The sequence below is a fragment of the Festucalex cinctus genome, chromosome 11 (assembly GCF_051991245.1).
Source record: "Festucalex cinctus isolate MCC-2025b chromosome 11, RoL_Fcin_1.0, whole genome shotgun sequence".
NCBI lineage: Eukaryota > Metazoa > Chordata > Actinopteri > Syngnathiformes > Syngnathidae > Festucalex > Festucalex cinctus.
In genome coordinates, this window is record NC_135421.1 from 26729052 (window position 1) to 26743920 (window position 14869).

The window sequence follows — 14869 nt, forward strand, 5'->3', positions numbered from 1 at the left end:
GAATATTTTTACATTAAAAATGGAAGTTTAAAAATCGATTCAGCCGCCTATTGAATCGATTCGAGAATCGCGCGATGTAGTATCGCGATATATTGCCGAATCGATTTTTTTTTTTTAACACCCCTAGCACTTGCCATCCAAAAGTGTGCGTGCGTGACAGCATATGCATGTAATGGCATGCACGTCTCTATCATAGGTGAAGCATTATTGGATCTGTGGCTGCACGCTGCATCACTGTCCAATCGCATTTAGGGGGGAGCACCAGAGAGAGAGAGCGAGAGGGATGGATGGGGAGTGGGGGGGGCAGCCAAGAAGAGAGAGAGAGAGAGAGAGAGAAGGGGGGCGAGATTGATCGTCCGTCCTGGGCCTCTCACATCCCATCGGAGAACCACTTCAATTCCTTTCCGAACAAGCCGCTATTCCGTTTTGGATTACAGTTGCCGAGGATTGCGGTGTTTTGGGTTGTTTTTCCCATTATTTTGTGCGCGCGTGTGTGTGATGGGGGGCAGGTTTGCACTCATCGGAGACGACGAGCCAGCAAGCAGGCAGCATCAGCATCAGGAGTCTCCAAATATCCCATCCCCGGCCACGGTGACACGCGGTGCACCAACGCGGACGTGCGCGCACATTTCTGCCACCTCTCTGCAGGTTTGTGCTTCTTTTCGTTTTTCATTGAGTCGAAATAACAATGTCGGTCCCAGCTATGCGTTCTAAATGTCTTTCTTATGAGGGGAATGCGGCGTGGTTGCGGGGGTGGTTGCACGGTGGCAGGCTGCAGGGGTTTTTGTCCTGATAAATGGAGCGTTATTCAGCAGCGTGCGTGCGTATATGATCACCACTGGAATGTTAACTAGCACCTTGGACAGCGCACGCGCGCGCACGCGCGCACGCGCGCGCCTCCGCCGTGGTGGTGGTGGTGGTGGTGTGCGGGTGGGAGGAGCGAGATTGGCCGATCACCTCCACACTAGTGTTATATCGTGTGTGCGTGTGTGTGTGTGTGATTAGGCTGAATTGATGTTGCGCTGTCTGGGCGTCTGCGTGTGTTATAATTCTGCCCGAAGGTCTGCGGGGAGTGATAGCAGCTGTATGCATGCATATGTGTGTGGAATGAAATGGAGAAGGAGTTTTGTTTTTGCCATCGGAAGAGAAGAAAACCTGCACTTGTGCTTATTAACAGACCAAAGAGTGTACGTGTGAGTGAGAGTGTATTGAAATGACGACGTCTGCATTAATTGCTTGAAATGTGTGCGCATTGCACCCGGAAAGTAGTCCCAACATGTTCCAATTTAACTCATTTGCTCCCAATAACGTGTAAATACGTTTTTTTTATGTTTTAAGTGTCCCAAAGACGTATTTATATGTTTTTTTTTGTTTTTTGTTTTTAATGCTAGAGCATACAGAAGGCTTTGATGCAGCTTCTCAACTGCAAAGAACGGTTGCAGAAATGGTAGTTATTACACAAACGGCCAGCAGGTGGCAGCAGAGCAAAGGAGATCAACCAGGGTCATGTAGAAAAAAAAAAGCTCAATTACTTACAATTTGAAATAGATTTGTGAAAACTGATGAAACTTTGCTCTCTCTCGCTGCAGAACGGAAATGGATAGAAACTTACTTTTTTTCCCTGATGGAAGAAGAGACTTTAATCTTTCTTTTGATAGGTGCCATGCTTTTATAGCCATAGAACACAATATTCTGTGGGCCTTGCAAAATCAGTCAAAATCCAGTAAAACAGCCGGGAGCGAACGAGATTGCGAAATGTGAAAATGGCGGCGAGTGAATGAGTTAAATGTCTGAAAATTAATCTTATTGTGCACAATTTTGCATTAAACACCACACTATGCCAAGACCAAAACATTATTTTGGATTTTTGTGCAAATTTGTGAAAAAAAAAAAAAAAAAAAAAAAAAAAGGATCCATAATAAAACATTCCTAAAAATAGCCCGCAGCATCAGTCAAGAACCAAATTGGTGCCAAAAGGCTTCAACAAAGTATTGACTGTGAATGCACAGTGTTTTATTTGTAACAAATGAGCAAATATCTCAATTCTCTTTTTTTTTTTTTCTTCCCCTCAACACTGCAAGGGACAATGAATTTACCTCATTAAGGCATAAGGCTGGAACATAATGAAATGTGTGGGAGAAAACTGACAAAATATTTCCAGCTGCACTCAAACATTGTGCGCTTGTACTGGAGAAGAAACGGACAACAGCTTGTAGCTTTCGATGGAGCGCCGGGAAAATGATGTACGGTATATTTCTTTAAAGGAAGCAACACGGTGGTTTAGTGGTTCACATATCTGCTTGTGGTTCGAATCTTGCCTTTCTGTGTGAAGCAGGGGCGGAGCTACGTGGTGGCCACGGAGGGTCAAAACCACAGTCATGGTTTCACGGAATAAAATGCACACACGTCTAGAACCTTGCGCAACACATTCATAATACAATATGAGCAAATCTAAGGGCATGCTGCATTCGGTGAAAGTGGGAAATCAGATTGATTCTGACCTCAAAGCGTTCGAGGCAAATGTAAATTACAAGACATGTTCACGTGACGCAACGTGATTTGGAAACGGTTCATCAGAACAACAAACAATTGATCGGAATCGGCCATCTTTGTTTGTTTACATTTTGCCTCAAACGCTTTGAGGGCCGAACGGGACAATCGGAGTGGGTTAAATCCGACTTCAAACCCTCCTCAAATGCAGCATAAGATCGCCATTTTGACTTGTGATGTCATTTCGGAATTGTCAATTGACTTGAATGAGGACAAACTTTGTAGAAAATGAATTACATTTTAAAAACAATTTAAAATAAATACAAAGTAAATCTATAACCAGAACAACACTCTAGCCTTCATTCCAGCATGTCCAAATATTGCATATATATATATATATATATATATATATATATATATATATATATATATATATATATATATATATATATATATATATATATATATATATATATATATATATATATATATTATTATTTTTTTTTTTCAGCACTAGTAGTATTTCAGTGTTGTATCTGCTGGAGATGATGCAACACTTAGCCAGGATTAATCGTTGGTAGCCACGTGGGTGAGTGAGTGTATAGTAAACATGTAGAGGAACAGGCGCTGTGTCCGAATGTTCGCCCTACTCCCTAAATAGTGCCTTGCTGAGGGGTCAACGTCATTTTCTAGTGGTGTCCGAATGTCCAGGGAACGGGAAAAAAAATGTAGGGCACTCAAAATTACCCACAATGCACTCTGAAAAATAGTGAACATTGATGCTCACTCAACCGGGTTGATATACACCACAATGCATTGTGGGTATGGAAAAAAGCGACAGCGCAAGCATCAAAGTGATGCATTATAATTATAAACGTCCAACATTTAAAAAACACCATGGGCGCGACGTCTGTATTCCAGTTTATATAAAAATAAATCTACTAAAAGTCACATTTTAAATCATCCCCAAAGGCTCATGCATTAAATTAATTCCCAAAGACTAAAATGAAGGACATTTTTGCTATAATTATAGTTTTAGTTAGTTTTGTAAAATAAAATGTAGTTTTCTTTTTTAAAAAAAAAAGCATCTTCGTTTTTGTTTTATTTTGTTAACAAAATTGTTTTTTGAATTTAAGTTTTTTCGTTAGTTTTAGTGAACTAAAATAACCGTTAATAGCACCTGTTTTTTGATACCCTCCCGTCTTACTTTGACCATCTCCAAACATTTTTCTTTTTATTTTATTTGAACTGAGTCAAAGGTAGGTTTGGTTTGGTGGCACTTTTAAAGGCTTCATCGCCTCGTTTGCAAAACTCGTATATGCAGAGTGGGCACCTGCAGTGATAAAATCATTTTTATTTTATTATTATTATTTTTTTTAAATAGGACTGCTGATACTGCCTTTTAAATGCAGCTTTCGTTTTCTTGGAAGTTGAAAGCGCTTGTCACCATCATTTGGCCTTTTCCACTTTCTAAAGAAACTCTCCAAGGATTTTTTTTTTTTTTTTTACTTATTTTTTGCTACCATGTGGGCTTATTTGAAAAGAAGAATTTTGCACCTGGATTTCAAAGTATAACAATACACAGGCACAGGCAGATGCACACCTTATTATCAAACTCCAATTTTCAATCAAATATTTTTTACTTGCGCCTCCAGCGCCACCATGAATTAAAACATTGCCCGTGCAGTTAAATACAAGTTGCATTGTGCCCAGCTCAACCCCTGCTGGAGAGTAATTCAGTTTCCGACGGGGACATGTTTGGACATCCCAACCTTTATTTGACCTTCCACTGTATACGTGTGTGTTCTGTGTATGATTAATATGAAGTCAGTGAATGTGTAATTAGAACTGCACTGCGCTGGGGATATAAACACCGTGCGCATGTGTGGCACAGCGATAGAGAGCAGCGTGCGTGCGTGCGCGCGCGCTTCCTGACACCGCTGGGGTCAGGAAGCTCATGTGTGTTCATGGTTTAATTAAGCGTGTGACGTGACTCTCCGCCCTCTCAACGCTAACCCACCCACCTCCCCCTCCACAGGGTCTTGGGATGCGTGCGGCGGCGTAGCAGGGGACTGACATATGTCTGCAGCTCGCACTCGCAACACATCAGCCCTGACGCGCTGACACACCAGTTCAAGCTGAGCAGTCACCACGAACGGTGGCGTTTACTTGTGCATATGTAAGTCTATTGTGTGTGTGTGTATGTGTACTACAGTGGTACCTCTACTTACGAAATCAATTGGTTCTGGAAGAAAGTTCTTAACTCATTCACTGCCATTGACGGAAAAAGACGTCAAATGATGCATTTTTTGCTGGTTTGGCAAATGAATGTGTTAATAAATAACTAAAAAAAAAAAAATCAAATTGGCCCTTGCAGCTTTCTATTTTTCTGTTTGTGGCCCTCAGAGGAAAAAGTTTGGAAACCCCTGCTGTACATTATATCAACAATTTATAATTGTTTCATTGATTTTTACCATGTTTAAACAATGGCAGTGAATGAGTTAAGTAGAAAATTTTGTAAGTAGAGACGCGTTTTCCATGTAAATGCCCTAATCCGTTCCAAGCCTCCCAAAATTCAGACATAAATGTTTTATAAAGCATAAAAATGCATCAAAACATGTAACAATTACATGTTACAATTAGATTATTGCACAATAAATGAGAGTTGTGCATAATGTAAAAAACAAAGAATAGAGTAAAGAATAAAAATGATGGTGATTTGCCTTTTTAACTGCTGCCCTCATCGTTTTTTGCCCTCTTTGGTTCATGTTCTCGCTCAGAAGTGTTTTTTTTTTTTTTTGCCTGGTGTTTTTTAAAGAACTGATCCATGGATGTTTGCTTTTTTTTTTTTTTTTTTTTTTTTTAAATATTGCCATTAATCATGTATTAACGCAGATTAATGACCACCATTAACTCTTTTACTGCCACACGATTTCGAGCATTTTAACTAATTTTTAAAACAAAATATCATGTTCTTTTACGACATATGCAACGTGGCTACCACATGAAAGATCGCATTAGATTCTTTCATTAGAAAAAAAAAAAAAGTATGTTTCTAGCTTATTTCGTTCTTTAGTAATCACCATTTGAAAATAGGCAATTTGAGTGACATTGAGCGAAAATTGAAGATAAAGACAAAACAAACTTTGAATTTTCTCCACAACAGGGACTTTGACACTAATATTTTTTGTTTAGTGACACTCTGTGAATTAGGTTTAATGTGACAAAGGCTTTGATCATTAACGTCATCCATCGAAAATGGTTTATTTCATTCAGATTTCATACACTGGCAGCCCATTTAAAAGAGATGCAATGCTGCCACCTGCTGGCCATAGTTAGTGGCTGGTTTTGATTCCACAACTCAGTGACCAGGTAGCACTGACCAGTTGACATCAAATAACGTTTATGGCGGCATACATCCTGATTTCACAAATCGTTATTAAACGTTTTTGGCGGTCAATTTTGACATCAGATTATTCTTTATCTTGACAGTGAATAGTTACGCAACAAGGTAGCACAGGTTGTGTTCGAGCAATAACCACAACTACATGCATTAAAGTAAAATATTTAATAAATGTTTGCGCGTGACATTCAGGCTATTTGTTCATGTCAAATTACTGGGGTCATTTTTTTTTTGTCATTTTAAACACTTTAAAATATTTTCACACTCTTTATGCGTTTAAAACAACCACATAGCCTGCGCTAGCGCAATGCTAGCATACAATGAAAAACTGCTTCCTGACAGTTAGCGTCTCTCCATGGTGGCGTTGTTGTTGTTACCCTTAAGCCAGGGGTGTCAAATTAATTGTCGTCGCGGGCCACATTGTAGTTAATTACCTTCGGGGAACTGTTATGACTATGAAACCACATAAATGTTTCATCACAAGAACCTTATAATATTACTTGTGCAGTACACAATAAATTACTCCACCATAAATTGGATAACTAGTTTTAAGTTGTCTGACAAAAACTATTGATTTTTTTTTTTAACTTTCTGTTTAATTATGTCATTAATTCATGTTTTTAAACTATAATATGGAGTCTAAATTATTTTGTTGTTCAGGGAAAGCTGTATCAGATTATTTATGGGTTTATATATGTGTTTTGAGTTACAAGCCTAGTCAAGGAACAAATTATATTTATATCTTAAGGAGCTGTATTTCTTTTAGTGTTTAAATGTTTTTATTTGGTAGTTATTACATTTTTTAGCTCCAGTGTTTCCTCATGGGGGAACCTCTCACTGTGGACGAACTCCTCCCGGGTGCCTTTCCTTACAGGGTACTTCTGTGTCCCGCCATGTTGTGTTTTTCGTGTGTCTGTTGTATTTTGGGTGTGTCTGTGGGTACGATCATGGTGATGTGGGGGAAGGGTGGGGGGCTTTTTTAATTTATTTATTTATTTATTTATTTTTACTTTTTATTGTATTATGGATGTTCAGCACTTCGAGTTGCATTTTGAATATATGAAAGGCGCTATATAAATAAAGCTTGATTGATTGATTGAATAAGAATAAAAACAAAATGCTGGTTTTACTCGAACACATAGCTCTTAATAGAGAAACTGATCATTTGGCAGTGGCCTCTTCATTTTTTCCAGAGTGGCGTGTGTGCGTGTGTGACATTTTGCCTTGATTTACACCTCGATTCCATTGACGAAGACTAATGATGTCATTCTGTCCTTTCCTTTCCCCGTCGCCGCTTCCTCCTCCTCCTCCTCCTCTTCTCTTCCAGGAGGCAGTTTGGGCTTGTCATGAGGCTGAGCGGAAGGAGAGAGTGACAGAGGAACAGTGATGCTACTGTTTACATAACAAGACATTCACACACACACACACACACACGAACACGCACTCGAATCGCCAGTACGGGACACACAATCACTTAAACACACACACAGACGCAAAGGGAATGACGCCAAGTGACTCACCACGCACTCAGAGGCACTGAATGACACACACATAAGAGGGAAAAGTTATTCGCAAGGGTCAGGGTGTGTGTGTGCGATGCGTTTATGGGCCGAGCTGGGACGAGAGCGCCGGATCCCACTGAAGGCTCGTAAACCCGCCGAAGACGCATACCGCCCGATCTTACCCGTCGCCATGCCCGAGCCGAAGAGGAGAAGACGATCTCCCCGGCAAGTCTCCTCTCTCCTCGGGCTCGTCTCGTCGCTGCCCGCCGTCTGCCTCCTCCACCTGGGCCTGTGCGCGGCCCAGCAGACGGTGCCCGTCGTGTCCACGGCGCAAGGGCGCATCCGCGGCGTCCTCACGCCGCTGCCTTCGGACCTCCTGGGCCCCGTCATCCAGTATCTCGGGGTGCCTTACGCCAGGCCCCCGACCGGGGACCGGCGTTTCCAAGCGCCCGAGCCGCCCTTACCCTGGCCCGGAATCCGTAACGTGACCCAGTTTGCGCCCGTTTGCCCGCAGTCGCTGGACGAGAGGAGCATGCTGGGAGATATGATGCCCTCGTGGCTCACGGCCAACCTGGACATAGCCGCCACTTATCTGACCCACCAGAGTGAGGATTGTCTCTACCTCAACATCTACGTGCCCACCGAGGAAGGTGAGGATGCATGTAAACTACTGCTGTCAAACCATTAAAATTTTTTAACTAATTAATCACACCATTTTTCCATAATTCATCACGATTAATCGCGATTAATCGCGATTAACTCATTCGCTCCCAGCCATTTTCACTGGTGTTTTCTGGATTTTGACCGATTTTGCAAAGCCCACAGAATATTGTGTTATATTGCTATAAAAACATGGGACCTACCAAAAGAAAGATTAGAGTCTCTTCTTTTATCCAGAAGAAAATATATATTCCTATCTGTTTCCGCTGTGCAGCAATTAGCATTAGAATAACTTTAAGTTCCATCATTATTCACAAATCTGCTTAGAACTGTGGGAAAATCAGCTCATTTTAACATGGCCCTGGTTGATCTCTTATACTCTGCTGCCATCTGCTGGCCGTTTTTATAATTAATACAATTGCGTCAACCGTTATCTGCAGTATAGAGGCTGAATCAAAGTCTGGCATAAAAAAAAAGTATAAATACGTCTTTGGGACACTTAAAACATTTAAAATAGAACATATTTATACGTTTTTTGGAGCTAATGAGTTAATCATATTTTTCTACGTTTCTATTTTTATTTCTATTTACTTGAATAAAATCTTGGAATTAAACCATCAAATAGAAAGTATATTTAGAATCACAAAACTGGATACTTCTCCTGTAAAATACAACTATTAAACAAAACGATCAAAATGGACTCAGCTTTACAGGCCATCTTTTCTTCTTTTAGAAACAATTCGCAGAACTTGTCACAGGTTTATAGTTCTGCTCACGAGCACCATAATACGGTCGCATTGGTTTGCGAGGCCCTGTGGAACTAACTTGAGCAAGGAATTTTGCTCTGAGATGATACGCCAAAGGCGTACAATTAGCATTCTATTTGAATTTGGCTCTGCAAAGTCCATCCATCCATTTTCTGAACCGCTTACTCCTCACAAGGGTCGCTTGGGGGGGTGCTGGAGCCTATCTCAGCTGGCTATGGGCAGTAGGCGGGGGACACCCTGGACTGGTTGCCAGCCAATCGCAGGGCGTTCTGCAAAGTAACTTTTGCAATTACTGTAAATTACTTTTGAGTTCTCCAACAAGCAACAAGTAAGTAAATCAGAAAGTAAAACGACAGATAGTCCGTGTTTATTCATCTTCCCACCAGTGACTTTTCCAAGTTTGGCTGCACACTGACTTGACTTAATTTATTGAACGCTTTAATGAATTTAAAATAATCTCCAGTCTTAATACTTTCATTTTGACAGCCCTAATGTAAACAGCATTCTTATTCTTAACTATCATTCAAAGAATGCCAAGTAAGAATTCTCGGATTTGCGTGAGAATCGAGTGGACTGGAAACACTCCCCCAGGTTAGCTTAGCGCTAGCTAGCTAGCCTGCTACAACAGAACACGGATTGATTTAAAACTTTACTAAAAGTGAAAAAAGGAATCCTGGAGTAAAAAGTAAATCTTTACCATACGTTGACGTGGCTACATTAGCGCATCAGACGCATACAGTCTTGGTAAACTCTAATATTTTTACAAAAAAAAGTACTGTAGCCTCCTGTATATGGCAATGTGAAGAGAGTTTTCCTGATGCCTACATATAACTACATGTTTGAGCTCATGAAAATATATTATCTTTAAAGCTATCCCAATGGATCACTGTCATACTTTTCCATGTCGTGACAAGGAGGCGCGCTAAAGCGGCCATGCCAGCAGAAACTATCTGGACTATATATTTTCGGGATAGAGGCACAGCAAGCTAGCTAACTGCACATTATAATTACGCCAGATAACCACTGATGCCAACAAAGACGTTTTATGTTGTTCTATGATGAGGGGAAAAAGGACTTATGCTGGGGCTGACATTTGTGACCTTAACTCATTTGCTCCCAATAACGTGAAAATACGTTTTTTTGTTTTATGTTTTAAGTGTCCCAAAGACGTATTTATACGTTTTTCTTGTATTTTTATGCTAGAGCATACAGAAGGCTTTGATGCAGCCTCTCAACTGCAAAGAACAGTTGCAGAAATGGTAGTTATTACACAAACGGCCAGCAGGTGGCAGCAGAGCAAAGGAGATCAACCAGGGCCATCTAGAAAAAAAGCTAAATTACTTACAATTTTAAATAGATTTGCGAAAACTGATGAAACTTAGCTGCAAAACGGAAACAGATATAAACATACTTTTTTTTTTTCCTGATGAAAGAAGAGACTTTAATCTTTCTTTTGGTAGGTTCCATGCTTTTATAGCAATTGAACACAATATTCTGTGGGCCTTGCAAAATCAGTCAAAATCCAGTAAAACAGCCGGGAGCGAACGGGATTGCGTCTGTGAAAATGGCTGCGAGTGAATGAGTTGAGTTCTTCCAATTCAGCTATATAGCACTTTATTTTCCACTTGTATGACCATTTAGTATGCTACATTATTGCCTGTACAGTAAATGATGGTTTCTTGATGACCACAGTTTGACCTTGAAATAGATCATTTTAATTTCTTGTGGTGATTTTTATTTATTTTTACCCAAATTTTGGGAATGAGCGTGCTGGATCACATTGTGTCCGACTTCAGTGCTTTGACTGTAATTCGTCCCTCTGCATGCACGAGCTGGAGCTTAAAATGCAGACACCTGCGCCAGTTGCTGTGGGCTTTGCGCTTCTACTTGTGGAGGCAAGTGAGAAGGACAAAGACGCACTCATGCATGCATAGTGGTTGATACATGCCCAGCACACGCACACACACACACACACACACACACGCTTGTTTTTCCTCCATAACCAGCATGAACAGTCTCACATGCCTCAATTTCTATCCACTTGCAGATAGATTAAGGTAGTGAGTTGGGGGGGGGGGGGGGGGCAAAGCATAAGGATGCAGGGGAGGCTCCGCCTTGCCTGCGGATTGATTAGACGCATACAAACGGACGGGAGGCCAATCGGGCTGTCACTCGCTATTACGCACACATGCACTTCATCCTCTTTTCTTCTCCCGGCAGACATTCACGAGGAGGGCGGGCAGAGGCCCGTGATGGTCTACGTCCACGGCGGCTCGTACACGGAAGGCACCGGCAACATGATGGACGGCAGCGTGCTGGCCAGCTACGGCAACGTCATCGTCGTCACGCTCAACTACCGCTTGGGCGTGCTCGGTAAAAACATACCCGCTCGGAAATTTAAAATGGAATTTTGTGTGGCTGAAAAAAAACTTGACCACTTTTTCACTAGTACGAGTATGTACTCGAGTACGCATCTATAGCGAATAGGGATGTAACGATATCCAAACATCACGATACGATATTATCACGTTATGAAGGTCACGATACGATAATTATCACGATATTGTGGGGGCTTTGGCGATATTTAAAAAAAGATCACAATATTGTAAAAAAAAGAGCTCATACTAAAAAAAAAGCACAATATTGTGATTTCGTACATAACAGCAATCCATATAAACCACCTACAATTGCTAATAACAATATTGAGGCACTTAATTGGTAATGCAAGCACACATTGATCGCTTCACAAGCAAATTCGGTTCCCCTTCAGCTGACAATTAGCATCGATTTTAAACATAGGAGGCCAAAACATCCCTAATGAAAATTAAATTGCACTAATCAACTAGCCACTAGAGGGTGCTAGAACTGCACAGATGGAAATCAACCTGACTTTTTTTAACAGATGTGTTCCTTTTAAATATTGTGAACATGACGACGACGATATTGTGGCAGTTTTAATATCACGATATCACGATATTGCCCTTATCGTGACATACCTAATAGCGAGTACTGAACATTTCATTTAACGCAAGGACAAAATATTGTAAATAAAGACCGTTCTTTCTGATGTAGATGATTTATTATTATAGCGCCAACTACTGCTGAGGAGGACTTACTCGGTGTCAGATGTTTTCACTCTAAATATCTGTGTTTGTTATTGACAGTCTCCATGAGTACTTAGTACCAAAAAATAAAGCCGGTGTAAGTTGGGCCCATCTCTAATTACAGTATTACATAATGGTTTTTACCATAATTACGGGAGATAATTTTATTTGTATGAATGCTTTTTTTTTTTTTTTTAATGCAAAAATACGATTCAATTTTACAAATAAATGAAGACACTTGTTCTATTTGACAAAGCTCTGAATTGACTAAACGAAGCAACTATCTTCAGTTCAACATGGTTGCTTGTCATCAAGTTGCCACCAGATGGCACCAAAGCAATATTTTCATATTAGACATGGATTTGGCTTGAGTACAAAACGAGCAAAGAGTTGGGTTTATTGCATGTAAATGATGACACTTTAAAAAAAAATCGTGGGAAGCATGTTGTACTAATGGTTAGGAAGTCTGCCTCACATTTGAGAGGTTTTGGGTTCAAATCTCATTTTGTGTGGATTTTTGCATCATGCTTGTTCGGGTTTCCTCTTGTTATTCCGCCTTAGCTGTGAATGTGAGTGTGAATGCTTGTTTGTCTATATGTGCCCCGCCAAGCGTGGCATTTATTTCATTTATCGATTAGTTTGAGTCCGGCATATTTTACAGTGGAGGCCATTTGAGGAAATACAGTAGATGTTCCGTGCACCCACACCATCTTTTTATTTATTTGCTACTTGTTGTAAACGAGTGCGCTGTATCCACCTAACACATTTGTTTGTATGCAAACAATACACGTTGAACTTTACCAATTTTTTTTTTCTTATTTGCCACACTGCCCTTTAGAGAGGAGCAACAGCGGTGTAATTACCCATGATGCTATTTTTGGTCTGCTAATAACATTGCACACTTGCTGAATGAGAATTAACAGGATGAGCTGAGTGTGTGTGTGTGTGTGCGTGCGTGTGATTTGGGCTGAAAGATTTGCCGACAAGCACAAAGGTCGGCACGTATACCTGCAATCATCATAAAAACAATTGAGGAAGTGGGTTGTCAAACAATATTGTATAAAAAAAAAATCATTGAATTAATTGATTATTTTTTTTCTCAATGCAATGTCTTAAGTGCATCGCTGCCTGGTCAATGGGTTGTGGAATCAAAAACACTATGGCCAGCAGATGGAATCATTGTATCTCTTTTTGTGACCGATCAAAACCTTTATCATATCAAAGTTGTTGTTTTTTTTTGATAACGTGTGGCAGTAAAAGATTTAAAGTGGATGTCAACCCAAAAAAAATAAATAAATTTAAGTCTAAACATGGTATTCTCTGATTAATTTTGGCATTTGAATATGAATTAAGCAGCAAAATCCACCCGTTTTGATCCATCTCAGGGGGCGGCCATTTTGCCACCTCCTGCCGACTGCGAATGACATCACAGTTGCTCAGAGTTCAGGTAACGACCATTCACGGCTCAGCTTGTGAACATCACATGACCAAACTCAGAAAACAGGTGAACCTTGATTGGTTGTTACTTGAGCCACTGTGATTGCCATTTCCACTCAACAGCAAGAGGCAAAATGGCCGCCCCCGAAGATGGGGGCGAAAAAGCAGGTGCTTTTTGACTTCCTCTTTAATGGTTAAGCGCTTTATCTCCAGTGCCAACCTTAAAACATAAAAAAAAAAAAAAATGCAGTTTCATGTTGAGCACTGAGCGTATTAGGATATTAACATTGTATGCTTTTGCGTGAGCATATTCTTATTCAAGTGGTGACACATCATACCTTTACATGAATAATTATGACATTTTTCCACCCAATACTTCTGCTATGTGTCCGCAAGGTTAAAGATGTGCTGACACAGCATGTTTTGCCATGAGTGATTTGTAATCATTTTCTCATGAAGCGGTATTAAAAATGTAATTTAAAAAATATATATGCGAGTAGTATTTATGTGCTCAGTTTGCTTAAATAATTAAAAGCATATTTTATATTCCAGCTTTGAGTGCAGTTCCAAATGCAAATCATTTCAGATAATTTCCACCAGTGGGTGAAGCGCTAAAATATTCGAGACCAATGCATGTACATGATTTTTGCACAATTAAAAATATACAACAACAAAAACAAAAAAAATAAAATTAAAAGCTGCTTTTTTGTTGTCCACTGTACACGCCCATTTCTTGGTTTTAGGAGAATAAGAGAGAGCCAACCAATGGCACTGCCGGGGGTTTATGTACATTAATGTTTACACGTGTTTGCAAAAATGGATGAGTCCCTCAAAAGGCGATTCATTTATCAACATAATTAACTCATTCACTGCCAATGACAACTATAGACGTTGTCAAAATCCAAGCAAACCGGCAGTGTTAATTTTGAAAAAAAAAAAAAAAAAGAAAATTTAAAATTACAATTTTAATAAATAAATAAATAAATAAATAATTTAGTTTTTGTTATAGTCTTCTTACAAAATTAAATTAAAGCCTTAGTCATAACTCAGTCACCCGATTGTATTTTAGTTTTAATCCAATTTTAGTCAACAAAAATAAAGAGCAATTTTAGTCGACCAAAATTGGCTTTTGGAGGCCGAGACCCAGTATGTGGTCTCAGTAAGACCGATCACAAGAACGTCAACGCCCGTGTTGTAGGGTAACAGGAATCCGTTCTACGCACGATGGTAGCGCTTAGCAATGAAATTGTTGTCATCGTTGTTATTCATGTTATTAATAACTATGAATGAAAACAATGAAATACTAAAACTAATTTCAAAATTTCTTGTCAAAATTTGCACTGGCTGTTTGCTTGGATTTTGGACGTCTATAGTCGTCATTGGCAGTGAATGAGTTAAAGCTATTCTACGCAGACCTTCACACTGCCATAATGAGTTGAGTTCAGGAGAGGCTCATGAGGCGTTTTAACAAATGACACAAATCTGCTGCTTCTTCATGAATGAAAA

The 14869-nt window shown here is 40.0% G+C and overlaps 1 protein-coding gene across 1 annotated transcript in view; it reads left to right on the forward strand.

Annotated features, from left to right (window-relative positions):
- The first annotated feature begins 344 nt into the window (after positions 1-344).
- LOC144030642 (neuroligin-4, X-linked-like) overlaps positions 345-14869 on the forward strand; it is a 36198-nt gene continuing 21673 nt past the window's right edge. Inside the window, exons 1-4 of the mRNA XM_077537094.1 lie at positions 345-648; positions 4529-4669; positions 7221-8045; positions 11043-11195. Of these exons, the coding sequence (XP_077393220.1) occupies positions 7490-8045; positions 11043-11195 (709 nt within the window). The 5' untranslated portion in view covers positions 345-648; positions 4529-4669; positions 7221-7489. The remainder of the gene's footprint in view (positions 649-4528; positions 4670-7220; positions 8046-11042; positions 11196-14869) is intronic.